This window comes from Leucoraja erinacea, chromosome 31 (genome assembly GCF_028641065.1).
Source record: "Leucoraja erinacea ecotype New England chromosome 31, Leri_hhj_1, whole genome shotgun sequence".
In the NCBI taxonomy this organism is placed as follows: Eukaryota; Metazoa; Chordata; class Chondrichthyes; order Rajiformes; family Rajidae; genus Leucoraja; species Leucoraja erinaceus.
Window position 1 is genome coordinate 23,219,693 of NC_073407.1, and position 22,917 is coordinate 23,242,609.

The 22,917-nt window shown below is 44.3% G+C and overlaps 1 protein-coding gene across 1 annotated transcript in view; it reads left to right on the plus strand.

Moving 5' to 3' along the window:
* LOC129711801 (pappalysin-1-like) overlaps window positions 1-16,448 on the plus strand; it is a 241,752-nt gene extending 225,304 nt beyond the window's left edge. Inside the window, exon 23 of the mRNA XM_055659738.1 lies at window positions 12,146-16,448. Within this exon, the coding sequence (XP_055515713.1) occupies window positions 12,146-12,259 (114 nt within the window). The 3' untranslated portion in view covers window positions 12,260-16,448. The remainder of the gene's footprint in view (window positions 1-12,145) is intronic.
* The last annotated feature ends 6,469 nt before the right edge of the window (window positions 16,449-22,917 follow it).

Genomic DNA, 22,917 nt, shown 5'->3' on the forward strand with positions numbered 1-22,917 from the left:
TCCACATCGCAACAAGAGGGTGGCACGGTGGCGCAGCGGTAGAGTTGCTGCCTTACCGCGACAGAGACCCGGGTTCGATCCTAACTGGGGGTGCTGTCTGTACGGAATTAGCACGTTCTCCCCGTGACTGCGTCCGTTTCCTCGGGGTATTCCGGCTTCCTCCCACACTCCAAAGACGTACAGGTTTGTAAGTTGACATAAAAAGCTGGAGTAACTCAGCGAGTCAGGCAGTATCTCTGGAGAAAAGGAATAGGTGACGTTTCGTATCAGAATGAGAATCAGGGGAAAGGGAAAGGCTAGATCTAGACGACGATGCAGAGATGTGTGGAACAGATGAATTAAAGATATGCAAAAATGTAGCGGGTCTGAGTCAAAACGTGGTCGGAGAGTCGGCGAGCAGGAGGAATCACATTTGGGGATCTATCTCTCCCTCCTAACCTAATACATACTTCCTTCTAAGTCTCGCTTGGCGAGCTCACAGCTGCTGCTCTTCATTTCTAATCCTCACGTGGATTCATGACCCCGGCTCTCTGCAGCTTGTAATAAAGATGAATCTGCTATCGTATCTGACACCTGCCCACACACACACAGGTAGGAACATGCCAGCTTGAACCTTTAACCAAACCCATTCCCCCTGTTATTTAAAAGAATATAAATCACTCTTTTGCTCTTCATTTGAACAGTGGTATCAAGTGAGTATGGAGCGCAGAAAAAAAATGCCAGACCTTAAGTTTAGTACAGGTAGACAAAAATGCAGGAGAAACTCAGCGGGTGAGGCAGCATCTATGGAGCGAAGGAAATAGGTGACGTTTCGGGTCACCTATTCCTTCGCTCCATAGATGCCGCTGCACCCGCTGAGTTTCCCCAGCATTTTTTGTCTACCTTCGATTTTTCCAGCATCTGCAGTTCCTTCTTAAGCATTAAGTTTGGTCCAGTTTAGTTTCTAGACACAGCACGGAAACAGGCCCTTCGGCCCACCGAGTCCGCGCCGACCAGCAATCCCCCACACACTAACCCTAACCTACACACTCCAGGGACAATTTACCATTTTACCGAAGCCAATTAACCTACAAACCTGTACGTCTTTGGAGTGTGGGAGGAAACCCGCGCAGATAGACAAAAGACAATAGGTGCAGGAGTAGGCCATTCGGCCCTTCGAGCCAGCACCGCCATTCAATGTGATCATGGCTGATCATCCCCAATCAGTACCCCGTTCCTGCCTTCTCCCCATATCCCCTGACTCTGCTATTTTTATGAGCCTTATTTAGCTCTCTCTTGAAAGCATCCGGAGAACCTGCCTCCACCGCCCTCTGAGGCAGAGAATTACACATACCCTCCACTCTCTGTGAGAAAAAGTGTTTCCTCGTCTCCGTTCTAAATGGGGAGATAAACGGGATAATGGGGAGAACGTTCCAACTCTGTACAGGCAAGCGCCCTCCCGTGGTCAGGGTCTAACCCAGGCGCTGAAAAAGCAGCAACTCTACCGCTGTGCCACCCTGCCCACGCCCCTTAGGGTAACATCAACCCAAATGTGGAAGACAAGACCTCGAGGCAAAGCCTTCATTAAATGGACTTGTTCTTCCCCAGTGTTATGTTAACAACAAGATTCATGGAGTTTGACTGGAGGTAGCCGAGTTACAATCCCTCTCTGGCCCCACTGAAAAATATTGGTTTTATTATATTCTTGGCCGTGCCGTGCAGGCTGTCATTTCAACGTTGTATACTCAGGACCAGAGGAGCACTTGTAACATTATGCGTTACTTCAGAAGAACCCAAGTAAATAACTTGCTTGTGCAAGCAACCTGGAGACGTTACAAAAAAAAAAAAACCCTTGGTGTGGGGGGTGGGAGGAAGGGATAAAACTCCACCGGCCTCACAACCCACGGGTTCACTTGTACGCTCGCTGTAGGTAAGAAAAGACAGACTCAGACTCCAGCCACAACTGATTAGATACCACCTTCATCTTAGTTTAATTCCTTTCCTGTTCCACTGTTTCACTGACTGTAATCTCCCAGTCATTTCTTTGGGTTGAGATTTTAATGCTAGCCAGAAGTAAAAGCAGAATAATCTGAGACAAAGTCCCCTGTGAGTTGGGGCCACAGTGAAAGGTTAGTGGGCCTAACCAACATCAGAGCCTTTTGAACTCTTTGGACTGAAGCAGAGCTTATGAGCTCAGAGTATTGGATTCCTTACAGAAGGAGAGCAGTCTTTAAGGGGCCATACTTTAAAATATGCCAGAAAAATATGGAACATACCAATTCTCAATGGGGGTCAGACCATGCAGGCTAAAGAAAGATCACGAGCACCGTAACGCAGTGAAAAAAAAACCCACTTAATTATTCATTTTGAAAAGAAAACCTTCCAGCCACAAAAATAAACTTCTTTTGATAGTACGAGGTTTTGTTTTTTTTCACATGCTCTCGGTCTTTTTGGGTTGGCAATCTTGGCTGACATCTCACACCAGTTTTACGAAACTGAGCAAAAAGAGAAAAATGCAAGAGTTAGCCTGCTCCCACCCTCGAATCAGGACATAAGCTTGCCAGAGATCAGAACGGAGGCCCAGTCAGATTTTAAAGGTAGACTATACATCTTCCGAAGGCTCCAAGCAAATGCCCCCCCAGGGAAGAAATTTTGTTACAAACTGGCAATAAAATTATTTTCCTTTAAGTCAGGGTTGCCATCTGCAGATTTGCAGCCACTACTGGTCCTTGCCGCAGTAAATAACACGTCACGCGTTTAGTGTTGATCAACTTAAAAATGAATCTTCTTTTTTCTAGTTGCAAAAAGGGCAAACATGATGAAATTCCAGTCAGTGGTGAGGGTCAGATATGAAATGAAATTTGAGGTGAATGCATTCAGTTGACAGGAAAGATAACCATGCTAAACATGGTCATTTATCATTGGTCTCTGAAGCTCTGCCGAAATTTTAACATCGGCCAGCATTTTCTGAAACTATTTCTGAATCTCAACCTTTTTTAAAAATAACATCACCTCCCACTTATATGGGAAGATGTTTAATTTTCACTATTTATAAGCAGATAGTTCAAACACCATTGAGTTAATTTTTCATTCTAATGTGCCTTAACCTGGTGGTGGGGCAGAGGTAGAGTTGTTGCCTTACAGCGCCGGAGACCTGGGTTCGATCCTGACTACGGGTGCTGTCTGTATGGAGTTTGCATGTTCTCCCCTTGAACTGCTTGGGTGCTCTGCTCTCCTCCCACACTCCAAAGACATAAAGGTTTGTAGGTTCATTGGCTTGGTTAAATTGTAAATTGTCCATAGTGTGTGTAGAATCGTGTTAGTGTGCTGGTCGGCACGGTCTCGGTGGGCCGAAGGGCCTGTTTCTGCGCTGTATCTCTAAACTAAAATAAAACTAATCTGATTAGACCCTCGAAGGAAATACAATTCGGGCCGTTTTTTCTTTCTTGTTTATCATTTCATCTGACTGGAATTCCTTCAGCCTACAGCCTGACCAAATGTTCCGTCAGTTCACCGGTGTTAAAATTCTAACATAAAGCACCATGTCACGACGGCTAAGTTTATCACTTGAGATTCGCGCACGTTAATGAGAACGTTGACTCAAACATTGCATGCGGTTCGTGTGAGCTCAAGCGGTCGACTCCGATAAAATGTGCGGAGTGCCCTGGTCTAGTGAAGTAATGAGGATTCCTTCAGTCAACCTGCACAGGATCAAATACTACAAATGAACTTTCACACCTTTCACTTCACTGGATTCCTATTCATACTTTCTTGCAGTTCATACGAGGAGAAACGAGGTGAATTGAGGGGAAATGGCTCCGTAAAGTTATGAAAGCTGGCAGTGAGAAATCCAAGCTAACATTGTGAAACTCCTGCTCAACAGCTTCACTGACTTTTCACATAACACAAAACTTATCAGTCTGTAAAGGGTGTCGACCCGAAATGTCACCCCATTCCTTCTCTCCAGAGATGTTGCTGCCCTGCTGAGTTACTCCAATATTTTGAGTCTATCTTTGGTTTAAACCAGAATCTGCAGTTATTAACTGTTGGGAGGTTCAATCATTGACAGATTTTGAAGTGATGTCTGTGTACCAAGTGAACTCTGTCCTGGGTCTCCTCCATTGCCAGTGTGAGCAAATTGGAGGAACAGCACCTCATATTCCGCCTGGGTTGCTTGCGTCCGGATGGCATAAACATTGAATTCTCCCAATTTTGCTAGCCCTTGCTGTCTCCTCCCCTTCCTTAACCCTCGAACTGTCTCCTCCCATTCCCCCCGCCCTCGGGCTCCTCCTCCTCCCTTTTTCCTTCCTTCTCCCTGTCTGAAAAAGGGTTTTGGCCCGAAACGTCACCTATTTCCTTCGCTCCATGGATGCTGCTGCACCCGCTGAGTTTCTCCAGCATTTTTGTCTACCTACTGATTAGTATAGTTTAGTTTAGTTTAGATTTACAGCGTGGAAACAGGATCTTCGGCCCACCGGGTCCGTACCGACCAGCGATCCCCGCACATTAACACTACCCTACACGCACTAGGATAATTCTACATGCATACCAAGCCAAATCGAAGATCTCGGAGAAAGTCCACGGGGAGTTCACGGGGAGAACGTACAAACTCCGTACAGACAGCACCCGTAGTCAGGATCGACCCTGGGCGTCTGGCGCAGTAAGGCAGCAACTCTACCGCTACGCCACCATGCCGCCCGTTAACGTATAGAAAAATGTGCAGTCCTGTTAAAACGATGCAGTGTGAAAAACAGCTATTCACTGTTATTCTGCACTAATTGTGCAATAGCGGTAAAATGTCCCTTTAATTCTGCTGTTGTGTAGTACATTGTTAAACATTGCTTCAGAGCCAATGCTTAAAACAACAACCCCACTATCTTGTGTGGGAAAGAATTACAGATGACTTAGCAGACCCAGTTGCCCCAGGTTTAATACATACCCCCTTCTAAATCTCCCTTTTACAGCTCACTTCTTTAAGAGCTCACCCTGCACACAAGCACTATCCTACACACACTGGGGACAATTTACAATTTTACCAAAGCCAAGCAACCTACAAATCTGTACATCTTTGGAGTGTGGGAGGAAACCGGAGCACCCGGAGAAAACCCACGCAGGTCACGGGGAGAACATATAAACTCAGCGCTTCAATGATTCAATGATACTTTATTATCACAAAGGAGAGATATATCGTATTTCCCTCTCCCCTGACTCTCCAGTCTGACCAAGGGTCTCGACCCAAAACGTCATCTGTGCCTTTTCTCCAGAGATGCTGTTTGACCCGCTGAATTACCCCAGCTTTTTGTGTCTATCTTTGGTTTAAACAGGCATCTGCAGTTCATTCCTACATACCGTATTCTCACATGTACCCAGGTACAGTGAAATGCCTTGTTTTGCATACAAACGGGCAGTCACTGTGTCACAGCGGTAGAGTTACTGCCTTACAGCGAATTTAGCGCCGGAGACCCGGGTTCGACCCCAACCACGGGTGTTGTCCGTCCGAACTTTGTACGTTCTCCCCGTGACCTGCCTGGGATTTCTCCGAGATCTTCAGTTTCCCCCCCTTTTCAAAGATGTGCAGGATTGTAAATTGTCCCTAGTGGTGTAGGATAGTGTTAATGTTCGGGGGTCGCTGGTTGGTACGGACGTGGTGGGCTGAAGGGCCTGTTTCCGCGCAGTATCTCTAAACTAAACTAAACTATAGCACGGTATAAATCAGAGAAACTAGTTAAAATGGTAATATAATCATTATTAGACCCTTCAATCTGCAATATCTGCCAAACAAAATACTCAGAAATCAGGATAGAGTTCCTTACAAAAACACTGCAAAACACCTGACATATTTATCCAGAAAGCCATCTTTTACACACTCAATAAAATGATCTTTCACACTATGAGGTACTTTTCTTGGCAGTCGGCAACACAACTAACTGGAGAGCTGGCTCTTTTTATTTGAATGTAGCACAGTTATCACGAGGTTGAGGACCTTTCAGGAAACGTGGTTGCAATGTGATATATTTTAGTTTAGTTTAGAGATACAGCGTGCAAACAGGCCCTTCAGCCCACCAACCTCGCACTGACCAGCGACTCACACACTTTAACACCACCCTGTACACACTAGGGACAATTGTTACATTTTACACCAAGCCAATTAACCTACAAACCTGTACGTCTTGTGGGAGGAAACAAAGTCCGTACAGACAGCGCCCGTAGTCAGGATCGAAGCCGGTCTCTAGCGCTGTGAGATGGCAGCTCTACTGCTATGCCACTGTGCCACACGTATCCTTGTATAAAAATTTAAGGTTATTTAATCCAATTTGAAATCAATATTATCTCTTTATCTTTATCTGTGCACCGTGGTCAGCTGGATTGTGTTCATGTATGGCCTTTACTTTAATTTAGTTTATTGTCACGTGTACCGAGGTACAGTGAAAAGCTTTGTTGCGTGCTAACTACCAGTCAGCGGAAAGACAATACATGATTACAATCGAGCTCTTTACAGTACAAATGCATGATAAGGGAATAATGTTCTGTAGTAAAGTCAAAAGACAATAGACGGTAGACAGAATTTCTGGAGAAACTCAGTGGGTGCGACAGCATCTATGCAGCGAAGGAAATAGGTAACGTTTCTAGTTGCCTGATAACCCTTTTTCCTCCACTCCCTAGTTTAGTTTAGTTTAGTTTATTGTCATGTGTACCGAGGTACAGTGAAAAGCTTTTGTCGTGTGCTATCCAGTCAGCCCTGCACACTGACGGCAATTTACAGAGGCCAATTAACCTACAAACTCGAACGTTTTGGGATGTGGGAGGAAACCCACGGGGTCACATGGAGAACATGCAAACTCCACAGAATCAGCACCTGAGGCCGGAATCGAACTCGGTTCTCTGGCGCCGTGAGGCAGCCGCTCCACTAGCTATGCAGCTGCCTCACAGCGCCAGGGAATTATTACCTGGTTTACAGCAAATAGGCAAATAAATATTTCTCTTTGAAGCATAAAACTCAGAAGGAGAAACAGTCCTTCAATGGTTGAGACTGTATTAATTCATTGGAAAAGTCTTACAACATTGCCAAAAAAAGCATTACGTTTAAGGAATGAGAGAAAAAAAAATTGGGAGTTCAGCAAAGTAGGAGCAAGAAATCGATAAGAAAAGGGAAAATGGAATGTAATAATCTATCAAGAAACATTTTTTAATAAGCCTGTAGCAGCGCCGATATATATGTAAAAAGGAAAGGATTAGCAAAAGTCAATCTGGATTCACCCTTCCAATGGGTGACAAAATATCTCTACCGACAACCAGATGCTCTTTCATAGAAACGTAAAAAATAGGTGCAGGAGTCTGGGCCTTTCTGCCTTTCAAGCCAGCACCGCCATTCAATTTGATCATGGCTGATCATCCAAAATCAGTACACCGTTCCTGCTTTCTCCCCACATCCCTTGATTCCGTTAGCCTTTTAAGAAGTAAATCTAACTCTCTCTTGAAAACATCCAGTGAATTGGCCTCCACTGCTTTCTGTGACAGAAAAATCCACAGATTCACAACTCTCTTGGTGAAAACGTTTTTCCTCATCTCAGTCATAAATGGCCTACCCCTTATTCTTAAACTGTGGACTCCCCCAACATCGGGAACATTTTTCCTGCATCTGGCCTGTCTAATCCTTTAAGAATTGTATATGTCTCCGTAAGATTCCCTCTCATCCTTCTAAATTCCAGTGAATACAAGCCCAGCCGATCCATTATTTCATTCTTCTATTCCAAACAGTTAATAAATCTGCACCTTTTTAAAACAACCTTTTTCCCTTTTAACTGCGAACACTTTGGCTGGCAATTGTTACATTGCCAACTGTGTGGAAAAAAATGTGCAGGAAGGTGCAGTAGATGTGGGGTTATACCGAAGATAGACACAGAATGCTGGAGTAACTCAGCGGGTCATGCAGCATCTCTGGAGAAAAAGGATTGGTGACGTTTTCGGGTAGGAGCCTTTCTTCAGACTCCCGAACCCAAACTGTCATCAATTTTTCTTGAGTCTTTGGGGCTGCACAGTGGCCCAGCGGTAGAGCTACCACCTTACAGTGCCAGAGACCCCGGGTTGGATCCCGACTACGGGTGCTGTCTGTATGGAGTTAAGTACGTTCTCCCCATGACCTTTAAGATCTTTGGTTTCCTCCCACTCTCCAAAGGCTTGGTATAAATGTAAATTGTCCCTAGTGTGTGTAGGATAGTGTTAATATGCAGGGATCGCTGGTCAGAGAGCCTCAATGGGCCAACGGGCCAGTATCTGCGCTGTATCTCTAAACTAAACTAAACTAAACTACAAAGATGACTAGTTGAACATTGTATGCATCCCAGACCTTTCATATCGAGATCCTCATAACTTTATTCCAGGGGCTAGACAAACAATTAAATAAACTCCAGGGGACTGGGAGGAGAAAATTGAGATTCACTGATCTCAGGGACATATATATCCATTTTGTAACCTATGTTTTTGCTCGTGAGGCACTCTGTTGCATTCTATTGATCTTGGAAAAACATAGGGTGGAACGCAGGCTAGAAGTCAATGTGGGCCAAACTAATTGAGATCTCTGCTGTTAAACATAACTTAATGGATAAGTGCAGTAGAAAGATCTGTTGAATGTAAATAGCTCTAAGATCCAATTATATGAAGAAGTATTTAGTGCATGATCCTGCTGATGCTAGTTTTTGAGAACATAATGTTTGTAATTCTGAGCCACTCTTTTAGTTGACCCCGTTCTCCACTTGAAATGTGTAGGAAGGAACCGCAGATGCTGGTTTACACCGAAGATAGACACAAAATGCTGGAGTAGCTCAGCGGGTCAGGTCGTGCCTGGAGAGAAGGAAAGGGTGACGTTTCGGGTGGAGACCCTTCTTCAGACTGAGAGTCAGGGGAGAGGGACACAGAGATAGGGAAGGTAAGGGGTAGAAATGAGACATCAAAAGAGATGAAGATCAAGGAAGATGTGAAATAGATCATTGTTAGCTCGGGGAAGGTGACAACGAAGCTTGCGGAGATAAAACCCAATCAGGAGGACAGTCAGACTGGTTGGAGAATTAGGAATGGAGAGAGAGGGAAAGCAAGGGTTACTTGAAGTTAGAGAAGTCAATGTTCATACCGCTGGGGTGTAAGCAGCCCAAGCGAAATATGAGATGCTGTTCCTCCAATGTGTGTGTGTGTGGCCACACTCTGACAATGGAGGAGGCCCAGGACAGAAAGGCCAGTGTGGGAATGGGAGGGGGAGTTAAAGTGTTTGGCAACCGGAAGATCGGGTAGGTTTAGGCGGACAGTGCGGAGGATATGGATCAGTATCCGCTTCAAGATACTGAACGTTAAACTGCAGCGAGAGAGCACACACACACAGTAAGTGCTCGTTCGTGAACTCAATGGATTGAAAACTCTTCGTTCTGACGTCTTGTTTTTCCAATCCACATCGGTAAATACGAACATCCTTTCCAAGCTAAACAGCTAAACTGCAGAGGATTTAGATGGTGTATGCATAAAGGGGAAATGTCTGGCACTGTGTTCCTGGCAGAAAGCCCATCCCACTGGCAGGACTCATCAGAATTCATGTGCCCATGGCCCATGGTTTTCCAACCACTCATTTTAAACAGGGGCAGCAAATCACTCTTAGAACTTATTGATACCCATCAGTATTTAAAATTTACACGAAAAATCCAACTGATCGTAGAATTCTTAGAATAAAGGGAGGGCCATTTAAGAAACTTTTTCACCCAGAGAGTTGTGAATTTGTGGAATTCCCAGCCACAGAGGGCAGTGGAGGCCAAATCACTGGATGGATTTAAGAGAGAGTTAGATAGAGCTCTAGGGGCTAGTGGAATCAAGGGATGTGGGGAGAAGGCAGGCACGGGTTATTGATTGGGGACGATCAGCCATGATCGCAATGAATGGCGGTGCTGGCCTGAAGGGCTGAATGGCCTCCTCCTGCACCCATTTTCTATGTTTCTATAATCAGAAAAGTGCACAATATGTTTCCATTGAAGGCATTACCTCGAGATCGTACTCGCATATAAATACTGGAAACAAAATATTACTGATTTTCCTGAACAAATAGATATGGGTAGAAAATATATTGCAAGCTAAACGGGCAGCACGGTGGCACAGAGGTTGCGTTGCTGCCTTACAGCGCCAGAGGCCCGGGTTCGATCCTGACTCCAGGTGCTTGTCTCCCCATGACCCCATGGGATTTCTTCAGGAGCTCCTGCTTCCTCCACCACTCCAAAGACGTACAGGTTTGCAGGTTAATTGGCTTGGTCTCAATGTAAATTGCCCCTAGTGTGTGTCAGGTAGTGTTAATGTGCGGGGATCGGTGGTCGGTGCAGACTCGCTGGGCCGAAGGGCCTGTTTCCGCGCTGTATCTCTAAACTAAACTAATCTAAACTAAACTATTAGCTGTTCAAGAAGGAACTGCAGATGCTGGAAAATCAAAGGTAGACAAAAAGGCTGGAGAAACTCAGCGGGTAAGGCAGCATCTAGATGGCTTTAGGGTCAGTAAAGCTTGCAGCTAATATTTTAGGGCAGCATCTAGATGCAGCCTCACCCTCTGAGTTTCTCCAGCATTTTTGTCTACGCTAAAATATTAGCTGCAAGCTTTACAGACCCTAAAGCCATCTGGTTTGGGTGGAATCTACCCTCACCGTTCCAAAAAATGGGAAAGGAGTTGATGAGCATAGTACATAGTTCAACTCAACATCAATATCTGTGCCAAAATGATGCCACGTTCAGCTAATCTCATCTGCCTGCAGATGATCTATGTCCCTCAATATGTATCCATGTGCCTATCTAAAAGCCTCTTAAACACCACTATTGTATTTACCTCCACCACCACCACCCCTGGCAGCGTGTTCCAGGCACCCACCGCCTGCCCACACATATCTTCTAGTAACTTGGTCAGAAAAAGATTGATTCGATTTTTCAAAATTTTCACCAGATCAGGATGCTCCACTTAATATGTTATGCTGATTAGTTTAGTTTAGTTTGATTTAGTTCAGTTTGGTTTAGAGATACAGGAAACAGGCCCTTTGGCCCAGACACTAGTTCTATCCTGCTCATTAGCCACAATTTACAGAGGCCAATTATGCCCCTGTCCCACTTAGGAAACCTGAACGGAAACCTCTGGAGACTTTGCGCCCCACCCAAGGTTTCCGTGCGGTTCCCGGAGGTTGCAGGTGGCTGCCGGAGGTTGCAGGTAGTGGAAGCAGGTGGCGAGACTGACAAAAACCTCCGGGAACCAGCACGGAATCCTTGGGTGGGGCGCAAAGTCTCCAGAGGTTTCCGTTCAGGTTTCCTAAGTGGGACAGGGGCACTACCCTACAAACCAGCACAGCTTTGTGGGAGGAAACCAGAGCACCTGGAGGAAACCCACGCGGTCATGGGGAAAACGTACAAACTCCGTATGGACAGCACACCATAGTCAGGATCGAACCTGGGACTCTGGCGCTGTAAGGCCCCAACTCTACTGGTGCGCCACCGTGATGCCTGCTCAATTGCATCCCAAAGCAAAGGACTTTGTACTCTTCCAAATCTGCACGGAGCCCTGTTCATTGTTTCTCCCGTTTCTTTAACCTGGTCCATTGATTGCCCTTTTGCGTGCTTTAGTTTGAACACATTGTGAAGGCTTTGAACAGGAAAGGCACAAACTTGCACTCAGAGTGGATCTGCTGCACAAAATGAAACAAAAGCTCTTAGTTTAATGCCTTTCACGACCCGGTGACATCCCGAAGCACTTCCCAGACAAGGAGTTCCTCTGGAAGTTCAGTCACGCCATCTAACAGTCTTGTGCACCGTGTAGCAGACACTCCGTCAGTAATGAAGGGAAACACAGCGTACCATTGGGACCCGACCACCATATCATCCCTGACAATCCTCGCCAGTTTTATGTTTTAATTGAGTGAAGGTGGAGGTGAACGCAACCAGGCAGTGCCTGATAATGGGGTAACGATGTGTTACCGAGGCCAACCTGCCATAAGAGTTACCATTCACGGGGAAAACGCCCCCGCACCTGAATAAATTATGAAGCAAAGTGACACGGTGTTGGCAGGTGGATGTGTCATTTGGCCATTGTGTCATCTAACCTGCTCCTCCAGCGCCTCTCAAGCCGACAAGCATCTAATGCACTCTCTTTGCCTTTTTGCAGGTGGTACCTTTCCCCATGTCTTGCGAACTTCATGGGGAGTGCGCCTGCCGGGACCCGGCTGCCCAGGAGCACAGCAAAGCGAGGCAGCAACGGTACTTCCACGGGCACCATTAGTCGGGAGGAGCCGGGGAGAACTACACACAGCGGAAGGCGGACTGGGAGATCGACACACAATACTTGCTGCTTAACGGAGGAACACCTCTGAACAGATGATACTCTCACACACACACACACACACACACACACACACACAATTCGACTGGTCTGCCTTCTGTCTGAAGACTGGAGTGAGAAAAACAAAGGAATAAAGACACAAACGACACATTGAATGAACAAACCCCACAAAAAAAAAATAGCATGATTTATGCCTGCTTCGGAGGCCGTCCACAGGCCAAAACCCCTTCAACACCGACCCACCCACCCACCCGCACCCCTACATCACCCTCTCCCCCCATATATATTTAAAGATTTCTTTTTAAAAAAGGGTTACAAACACAATCCCGCCAAATCCAAAAAAAAGTTTAGGCAAAGTGAAAAACAATAAGTTCAGACGCAACACAAAAGATGATCATCCATCAAAAGATTACAGAACAATTTAGAGATGGAGCAATGATTACAGAAAGGAAACAGCGGTCACCATGGCTGCTGCTGCTGCTGCTGCTGCTGCTGCTGCCCGTAAACTAACCTACTCAGAGTGTGAGGTCAGGTTAACACCAAACTCAAACTTCAGTCTATCTGCCTTAAGCAAAACTTCAGCTCTGTTTTAAAACCCTTTGATTTCATCTCTTAATCTTTCCATCGAAAACAGACCCAGCCAAAAGAATGGGCCACATTACCAGGGAAACAGAATCTGCTGGCACTCATTCCAATTGCTCTTCCCATGGAACCAATATTGAGTCAGGCCAATACTTCAGACCAGTATAAAGGTACACTTAGTAGATTGGCGTTTGAGTGTGGGAATATCACCGCAAGGGTGATCAGTGAGCGGAATAAACCTCGGGGGAGGAAGAGAGGCAAAAAGGTCTTGAAACGGTTGCATCTGTGACAAACAAGTTATTTTGTTATGAGCAGCTAGTAAACATTGGCCGTGCAAACCCCAAGGACTACCTGGCAAAGCCAGGTCTGCAACACGAAGGAACTGCGGATGCTGGGTTTACACCAAAGATAGACACAAAACGCTGGAGTAACTCAGCAGGTCAGGCAGCATCTCCGGAGGACAGGAATCGGTGACGTTTTTCGTGTCTTGATCCGAAACATCACCTATTCCTTTTCTCCAAAGATGCTGCCTGACCCGCTGAGTTACTCCAGCGTTTTGAGTCTATTTACAGAGAGCCTTAGTTTAAGTTTAGGTTCATCTTTGTCACATGCACCGACGTACCGTGAAAAACCTTGTTTTTGCATTCCATCCATACAGATCAGACATACCATATATAGTTTAGTCACATTTATTATTGTCACGTGTAGCGAGGTGCACTGAAAAACGTTTTTTTTTTGCGTGCTTTCCAGTCAAGAAAAAACTGAACATGTAAAAATACAGAGATACAAGTCCTATCTGGGATAAAAATGCTGGAGAAACTCAGCGGGTGAGGCTGCATCTATGGAGCGACGGAAATAGGCAACGTTTCATAGAAACATAGAAAATATGTGCAGGAGTAGGCCATTCGGCCCTTCGAGCCTGCACCACCATTCAATATGATCATGGCTGATCATCCAATTCAGTATCCAGTTTCGACACGTTGCTGCCTTTACACTCCAAAGACATGCAGGTTTACAGGTTAATTGGCCTGGTATAAATGTGAAAATTGTCCCTAGAGTAGAATAGTGTTAATGTGCGGGGGATTGCCGGTGGGTGGGCCGAAGGGCCTGTTTCCGCGCTCTAAACTATCTCTAAACTAGACTAAACTAAACAAAACTAGAAGGAGGAAACATCAAGGGAAGGATTTTGACTGAACATTTTGTTCAGTCCAGTTAAGTTCAGTTTATTATCATGTGTACCGAGGTATGGTGAAAAGCGTTTGTTGCTTTTCATATCCTTGGCTTTAGCGAGAAGGCAAATCCTGGCTCTGGTTCCATAAGTTTTTAACAAAGAGAGCAAAGTGCAACATTCCCAGCAGAACGCAATCGTCCAATCTTTATTGTGGTGGCGATGCAACTCAAAGCTTTCCCACAGACAGTATTTCCCCATCAACCTGTAGGTTAGGACCTCAGTTGACTCATACTTTTGGCTGGTTGAGGTGTGTCAAAACAAAAAAAGTAGAACATGCCAATTTCAAAGGGAATTTGAAGCAATACAAGCTACCTCCCATCTCTCTTCCATTTTGCCTGGTTTTAACTGTCGGTCCTTATTGGTTTTACCTGTGTTGTTTTAAAGAAAAAAATATTTCATGCTGCAGATTCCTGACAGGCGAGGTTGTGCAAACTACATGGTCTGAGATTGAAAAGAGAAAAAAAAAATCTACCACAGCATTAGGGTTTAGACATAAAAAAAAACATAGTTCTCCATAGGATTTTGGTGTGCAGTTGCGTCTTAATGTCTTGTCGATTTTCGTGCATAGTATTAACTCCAGCTAGAGGAAAAGAAAAGAACAACTTTTTGACATTTAATTGTTTAAGTGTTTAAAGTGTTTATTTGTACTTTTGTTATAAACTTTTGCTTAATTGTATTTAATCAGTATTTTTATTGTGCTCGGTAACTGCATTTGGAACTCCTGTACAGTCATTTGCAAAAGTCTACATCAATGTTTGTTTCTTGAAAAGCTGCTAAAGTCAGACAGGTATTTTTTTTGTATCCAAATCTATTTTTAAATTTTAAGTTTTGTTTCCTAAGGCTTTGCATACATAATATCTCGTGCATTTAAACATTTTTTGTTAAAAAGAGGTGATTAGTTTAGCTACAATAGCAGCCATTATATAAGGGACAGTCAGATGCAGAGAGCACGGACGGGAAGCAAAAACCCGATCAAATGTTGCCGTTAAAAGAGTTAATACTCACACTTCCATTCAAACCTTTCATACGACGGTAAGATTTGTTGGGAAGACCCTTGGCTCTTGCTAATTAATCACAAATATTTTGTTTTATATACTCAATGAAAATTGTATTAAGATAATAGTTATTCAATATTTGCTTTTTTTTTCCTTTTGTTGTTATTTAACAGCATACCAAGAACATTGCTGATTTTAACAATGAAATATTTCATTCATGGGAGGCAGATAAATTCAGTCTAAATACCGAATTCTGACCATCGATTTAAGTACCAGGTCACATTTGCTGGTGGGACGCTGGTTATTTTCTCTCAAGTAAACTGGTCACGATAATATCTTTTAAAAACACTCTCTCTCTCCCCCCACGACCAATCCTTGTGAACAGAAGTTAAACTTACTGGCAAAATTCCCACATTATCTATAGAGGCATTTTTATTTTCCAGAAGTACAAGAATTCTTGGATTCTAATTGATCATTTACCTGTCTGCATAATACATTTCAAGCTGTGATTTCTTTGAGGGAGGAAATATTTTCATATGGTAACCGCCATTGTGAAAAACCTGGTATTTATTAGTCATTCTAGTTACTTGTTGGGCACCTTATGGAAGTCATAAAATCAATAATCAAATGAAGTGCTGAAAAAAAAATTATAAATGTAACAGTCTACTGTAATATCATATCTTTTGCTGTACCTCATGCCTGTAAGCTAGCTGCTTTTTAATGTTTAGTTAATTTAAATTTCCTAGCAATATATAAAGATGTAAATAGTAGAGTTATTTATTAAGAATGTCATCCATTTTTAATTTATATTTACACTTTTATCATCTAAATTATTTTTACAACTTATACATTTCCGTTGTTACAGCCATTTTATTGCCATAATGGTATGAAGGATATGAGAGATCTCCAAGAGACAAACACTGTGTTCCTCCTGTTGGTCTCTCATGTTGAAGTACAGACCTTCTAACCACATGCAATTTAGGGTAACACATGCATCTGTGGACTGATTAGCCTTTGCCATTGCTGTGACTCTCTTTGAAAACAAAACCTCGATATACCTCCTGAAGTGGTTTTGGGTCGATCAATGACCAAGTATCAATGGCGTGTAATGAACAAGTGTATTAGATAGTGCCGCTGTTAAAATGGCCCGAGTCCTACGGATGGGTTGAGTTAGAAAGCAAACCTTACATTTCAAATAGGTGAAATTGATCGGATGAAGCAGTTCCAATTTTCCTCAGTACATCTACCAGATGTGCCCGGCCATGCTTATATTTTTTCTGCTTTGTCCGTCCCCTTTTCTCTACCATCTTTCTCCCCCCCCCCCCCCCCCCCCCCCCCGACAATCAGTCTGAAGAAGAGTCTCGACCCAAAATATCACCTATCCCCGTTCTCCAGGCTCCAGAACTTTGTGTCTCTCCTGGTTTATCCTTAATTCGATAAATCTTCCATCACTGCATTAGTCCAATTTAAAATCTTCCATCGTTCAAAAATAATCAATATGAAATCAATACTTTGTCAGTGTGAGCAAATCAAGCAATAATTGATTTAATATTGATTACTTTTGAACGATGGAAGGTTGAAAGCTGCACTAATGCCTGATTTGTGCACAGCAAATCCAGCAACTAAACTACATATCATCACAACATCTCAGTCTGAAGAAGGGTCTCGACTCAGAACGTCACCCATTCCTTCTCTCCAGAGATGTTGCCTGTCCCACTGAGTTACTCCAGTATTTTGTGTCTATCTTCAGTTTAAACCAGCATCTGCAGTTCCTTCCTACAACATACCATCACAACCTTTCCGCACTGACAAACTATCACCCAGCCCCTGAATTCACATAAGGTAGATCCTCCTGCTCTCTATACAAAATGTCCAACACTCTATCCTGAGTGCAGAGATGAAGAATGAATCACCCCTGGTTGGTGGCACTACATAATAGCCACTGCATGTCTTACACTGCCTTACAATTCGGTTCCACTTGAAATTGCATTGGACATCACCAAACCACAGATGAATTTCTAGCCAATAGATATTTTTTTAGTCGGTGTTCATTTCAATGAAGAAAATTTGTTTTGAGACGTTAAAGAACTTTAAATCAACTGCAAAATTGCTTCTCTTGCATGAAGAACTCAGGAGAAACAATTCTTTGAACATATTTATGTCCGCCGTTCACAATGAGTAGCCTGTCCTCGGTTTCCATAAGAACATAAAACAAGAATGAGAGAAGATGATCTTAATTTCTTAGTTTCAGGTTCCGACCTGAAACGTCACCTATTCCATTTCTCCTGCTGCCTGACCCGCTGAGTTACTCCGGCATTTTGTGTCGGTGGCACGGTGGCGTAGCGGTAGAGTTGCTTCCTTACAGCGCTTGCAGCGCCAGTGACCCGGGTTCGATCCCGACTATGGGTGCTGTCTGTACGGAGTTTGTACGTTCTCCCCGTGACTGCGCGGGTTTTCGGTCAATTGGCTTCGGTTTCCTCCCACACTCCAAAGACGTACGGGCTTGTAGGTTAATTGGCATGGTACAAATGTAAATTGTGCTTATAGTCTGTGTAGGATAATATTAATGAGCGGGGATCGCTGGTCGGCACGGACTCTGTGGGCCGAATGGCCTGTTGCCGCGCTATATCTCTAAACTAAAATAAACTAAACCTTGAGAGACATGAGCCTGTGAACCCGACCCAAATTTAAGCTTCAATCTCCCAGCTGATCCCCAGATCTCTTGAGCTCCTATGAATCCAAACAATTATATTAACCTCAGCTTCAAACATATTGACTGACTGAGCATTCATGCCTTCTGGGAATGAAAATTCCAAGACTCACAACTCTTTGCAAAACTGATTTCTTCCTGGTCAACATCCACTGTGTCGAACACTTTCTGCTGAGATATTGTTCGAGACTTTGCAGTCAATGAAAGCAAACAAAGAATATCACTGTGACTTGTCACATGTGACAATGAAGTTTCATTTATTCTTTCATTCATTCTCTCATCATCCATTCAGTCATTCATTCATTCTTTCATCTCCCATCGCTCAGTGTTAACATTCTTCTTTTATGAATTCCAATAAGATCACCTCTTACACTTCCAAATTCCAGACAGAAAAAACGTCACCCATTCCTTCTCTCCAGAGATGCTGCCTGTCCCGCTGAGTTACTCCAACATTTTGTTGTATCCATCTTAAAAAATAAACACCTTCCACTCAATTGAAGGTTAGAATCTCTCTCTCTCTGTGTCTCTCTTGGCATCTTTTATAACTATCTGCTTCCATTTCACGCGTGCACAGCAATGGCAAAGCGGATCGAGAGAGCCTCGCAGTGAATGGTTCTATAGTATTTGTTTTCCTTCATCCGTTGCATGTCATCACTGGCCCTGACAAACCAAACTTTAGCTGCTCTACTCCAGCATCGATTCAGATGCACAAAACCATTGTCAGGGCAAATGATCAACAGCTGGCATTGAAGCACAAAGGGAACTGTTTTAGTGCAACTGGTGGTTAGAAGAAGCGTCATTGGTTTTTACAATGGACCAACGCTGACCATTTGCTCTATACTTTAATACCATTATGGTGTTCAGAAAGCACTGGTAATTTAGTGGAGTCCATTCCACTAACCCATACTCACAATGCACTGTGTTGGGCACTTATCACAGACATTTTATTTTTGTTCTTTTTGTACCGCTGCATATATTATGTTGGTGCTCTGACTTTACACAACAAACATCTGTCAGGTGTACTGTATATTTGTTTCTCTGGAAATAACTATTTCTTATGGATAAATAATGTCTCCTCCCTGTTATGTATTGGTTAGAAATAAACACTGGCTAAATGAAGGAAAGTGAAGGTGTTTCCATACCTCTTTTCTGCAATGTTTTATTTTTCCTTGCAACGTGGCTGTCTCATGGTCCCGCATCTGTCATTACCGGTTTGGGATAATCGGCCCGCGACCTGAAACGAGCTGTTTTCCTCGAAGTAGACGTGCCAATTTGGAGGTGAACGAGTGCCACGGTCTCCACTTGGTTTCATCAAAGTCGGCCACACCCAACGCGTTTGCAGCCAAAGACTAATAAAGAGCAAAGTTGTTCTTCCAAATTAAGTTGAAGAGAAAGCTGTTGTAATGTGTAGTCTGCCATTCTATGTAATTAGAAGTCTCCTGTCACATGCAGGTTAGTTGACTGCCTTGTGCATTCCTGCACAGTGGTGTAGGTTACTTTAGTTTAGTTTATTGTCACCTGCAGCGAGGTACAGTGAAAAGCTTTTTGGTTGCGCCCGAACCAGTCAGTGGAAAGACAGTACATGATTATAATCGAGCCGTCCACAGTGGATACATAGGATAGAATAGAATAGAATAGAATGCCTTTTATTGTCATTCAAACAGCTTGGTTTGAACAAAATTGCATTTTCTATACGATACATGATATATCATATACGATGCGATGGAACTTTATTTACCCCGGGAGGGAAATTGTTCGGCCAACAGACACAAGACACAAGATACGTGAAACATGAAATTAAAATGACAAGTGGAAAGTCCAGTATTGGGAATGTGCAAAGATTGGGGAAGGAGTGGTGGGGGGGGTGGGGGGGGGAAGGGGGGAAGGGGAGGCAATGTACCCCACGACAGAAGGGGGAGGAGACTCACAGAGTCTTTTACCCAGAGTAGGTAAATCAAGGAGCAGAGGACATAGGTTTAAGGTGAAGGGGAAAAGATTTAATAGGAATCTGAGGGGTAACTTTTTCACACAAAGGTTGGCGGGTGTATGGAACAAGCTGCCAGAGGAAGTAGTTGAGGCTGGGACTATCCCAAGCAGTGGGACAGGTACATGGATAGGACAGATTTGGACCAAACGCGGGCAGATGGGACAAGTGCAGATGGGATATTTTGGCCAGTGTGAGCAAGTTGGGCCGAAGGGCCTATTTCCATGCTCTATCACCCGATGACTCTATGAATCCAATTGTCTAATGGATGCACAAAAACTACCAGAAATGTTCACAATATTTCTACGCTCCAACATAAGCTGATTCTCAGCAACGCAGCAATGTTATTTTTGGAGTCGTGCAAAAGGGAGACCTTAGCCAAGTCCACAACTTACCACCTGAAAACACATCGCATCAGCGGCAAGATTTCTCAGTTAATAAATGCAGGAGTGTCGCAAAGAACATCCATCAATGAATCTTCATTTGTGAATTTCTCCATTCTGATTAAGATTATCAGTTTATCGTGCACTTTAAAAAAAAATCAAATCAATGTGTTTCAATGCTATTCGAAAGGAAACATAAATGATGGGAGTATATCAAAGGAAACTATTTTAAACTACAGTTGTGCATTTTACCTCAGGGACCGTTCAAGCATTCGTTAGGTATTTTTTGATTTATGATTTTTATCGAGGGATTGGGTGTGCGATACATTCTTGGATCTGAAGTTAATTCCCATCCCGGCATGAGTGGATGATGGTCGCAGATGAAGAGTTTTATACCTTGGTAACTGTCTTTAGCATGGATATATATATCTGCAGCATGGAAGTGCTAGCAATTCAGCACCATTTGTGTATCTTCATCATTGTCTTCGTATGATACCTGATGATGATGCCAGCACGGTGGCGCAGCGGTAGAGTTGCTGCCTTACAGCCCCAGAGACCCGGGTTCGATCCTGACTATGGGTGCTGTCTGTACGGAGTCTGTACGTTCTCCCTGTGACCTGCGTGGCGTTTTTTTCCAAATTCGCCGGTTTCCTCCCACATTCCAAAGACGTACAGGTTTGTAGGTCTGGTCTGCAGTGGGAGGATAAGGGGGCCATGGGTGGGGGGTTGGATGTGCATGCTAACACAAACCATCTGCAACCTGTAAATCAGAAGAGACTGTGGGCCGAGGCAGAACTCAGTTTTGAGGAGGAAGATTTTATGTGACAAACCCTCAATCAGGATTTTCACCATCCCTGCTATTGACCAAAGCCTCACCAAACCATGCACCTGTACTCCTAGTCTGAAGAAGGGTTTCGGCCCGAAACGTTGCCTATTTCCTTCGCTCCATAGATGCTGCTGCACCCGCTGAGTTTCTCCAGCTTTTTTGTGTACCACCTGTACTCCTAGATCGCTCTGCTCTACAACATTACCCAGAGGTCTACCATTCACTGTGTAGGTCCTGCCCTTGTTCGACGCCCCAAAATGCAACACCTCACACTTCTCTGTATTAAATTCCATCAACCATTCCTCCGCCCACCTGGCCAATTGATCCAAATCCTGCTGCAATCTTTCACAACCATCTTCACTATCTGAAATACCACTAACTTTTGTATCATCAGCAAACTTGCTAATCTTGCCCTGTACGTTCTCATCTAAATCGTTGATGTAGATGACAAACAGTAACGTGGCCAGCACCGAACCCTGAGGCACACCACTAGTCACAGGCCTTCAGTCTGAGAAGCAACCTTCCACCATCACCCTCTGCTTCCTTCCATGGAGACAATTTGCTATCCATTCTGCTATCTCTCCTTGGATCCCATGCGATCTAACCTTCCAGAGCAGCAGCCTACCATGCGGAACGTTGTCGAACGCCTTATTGAAGTCCATGTACACAACATCTACAGCTCTGCCCTCATCAACCATCTTGGGAACGATCTCACACACAATGCACCCTCACTTTAACAGGATTAAGCCCATTCAAATGAGAGCCAACCTCTCATCTATTTAGTCCTCCCATTGATGGTTTAGAACCTGCAACAGCACGCACTTGAAAGACAATGGGAGGTCACTGCTAGGGATCAAAGACTAAGGACACAGAGCAGTCTGAAAAGTGCTCAATTACCTTACTGAATGAAATGGACCCTGTAGTCAGTCTGAAGTATAAGCAGTGCCAGATTATTCTTCCTTGTAGTGAAACAAGAGCAAGGAACAGAATAGCCATGTTGTACAAGATTCAAAAGGGGATGGTGGGCAGAACTGCAGATAGATACAAAACATACTCAACAGAAAGCAGAACAAGAAAGAGAAATAATATGCAAATAGAAACCCCTTTCGCCAGGACAGATATTTATAAGAACTCATTCTTTGCAAGAACCTTAAGGGAATGGAATAAACTAGACAACAATATAGTCAAATCACCTTCACTAGACAGTTTTAAGGGAGCACTAACAGCACGTTAGTATGCACAACACATCCAAGTTGGCGAATATGTAATTCACTTTAGCCTCAAGGGCCTGTCCCACTTACGCGACCTTTACAGGCGACTGCCGGCACCCGTCATAGGTCCCCGCAATTTTCAACATGTTGAAAATTCACCGGCGACTCTTTGGAGACCTCTCTCGACATTAGGAGACCTCGCACAACTCTACCGCCGCGCCACCGTGCCGCCCCTTTCTCCGGGACCTCCGCTTTCCTCCCACTTTCCAAAGATGTACAAACGGTAAAATTGTAGATGATCCCTCGTGTGTATTACAGCGCTTGTGTACGGGGTGATCGCAGGTCGGCACAGACTCGGTGGGCTGGTGGGCCTGTGTCCGCGCTGTACCTCTAAAGTCTAAAGTCTGACCGCACCAGATTCTGAAACCGGGGAAGACACCCCACTAACTTAATCCTGATAAGGACTGACGGGAGGAAAGACTCAGTGATGTTGGCAGCTTTGGCAGGAAGAGGGTGGCCCACCCCAATAAGTTAATGGACGTTTCATATTCAACAACAAAGGAGGACCCAGTGTGTGGGGACCACGGTGAGGGAGAGCGGAGAGCAATGGGGATCCGGCATGGGGGGAGGGGGGAACAAAGGGGGGCCATAGCACGGGGGGGGGGGGGGGGGGTGG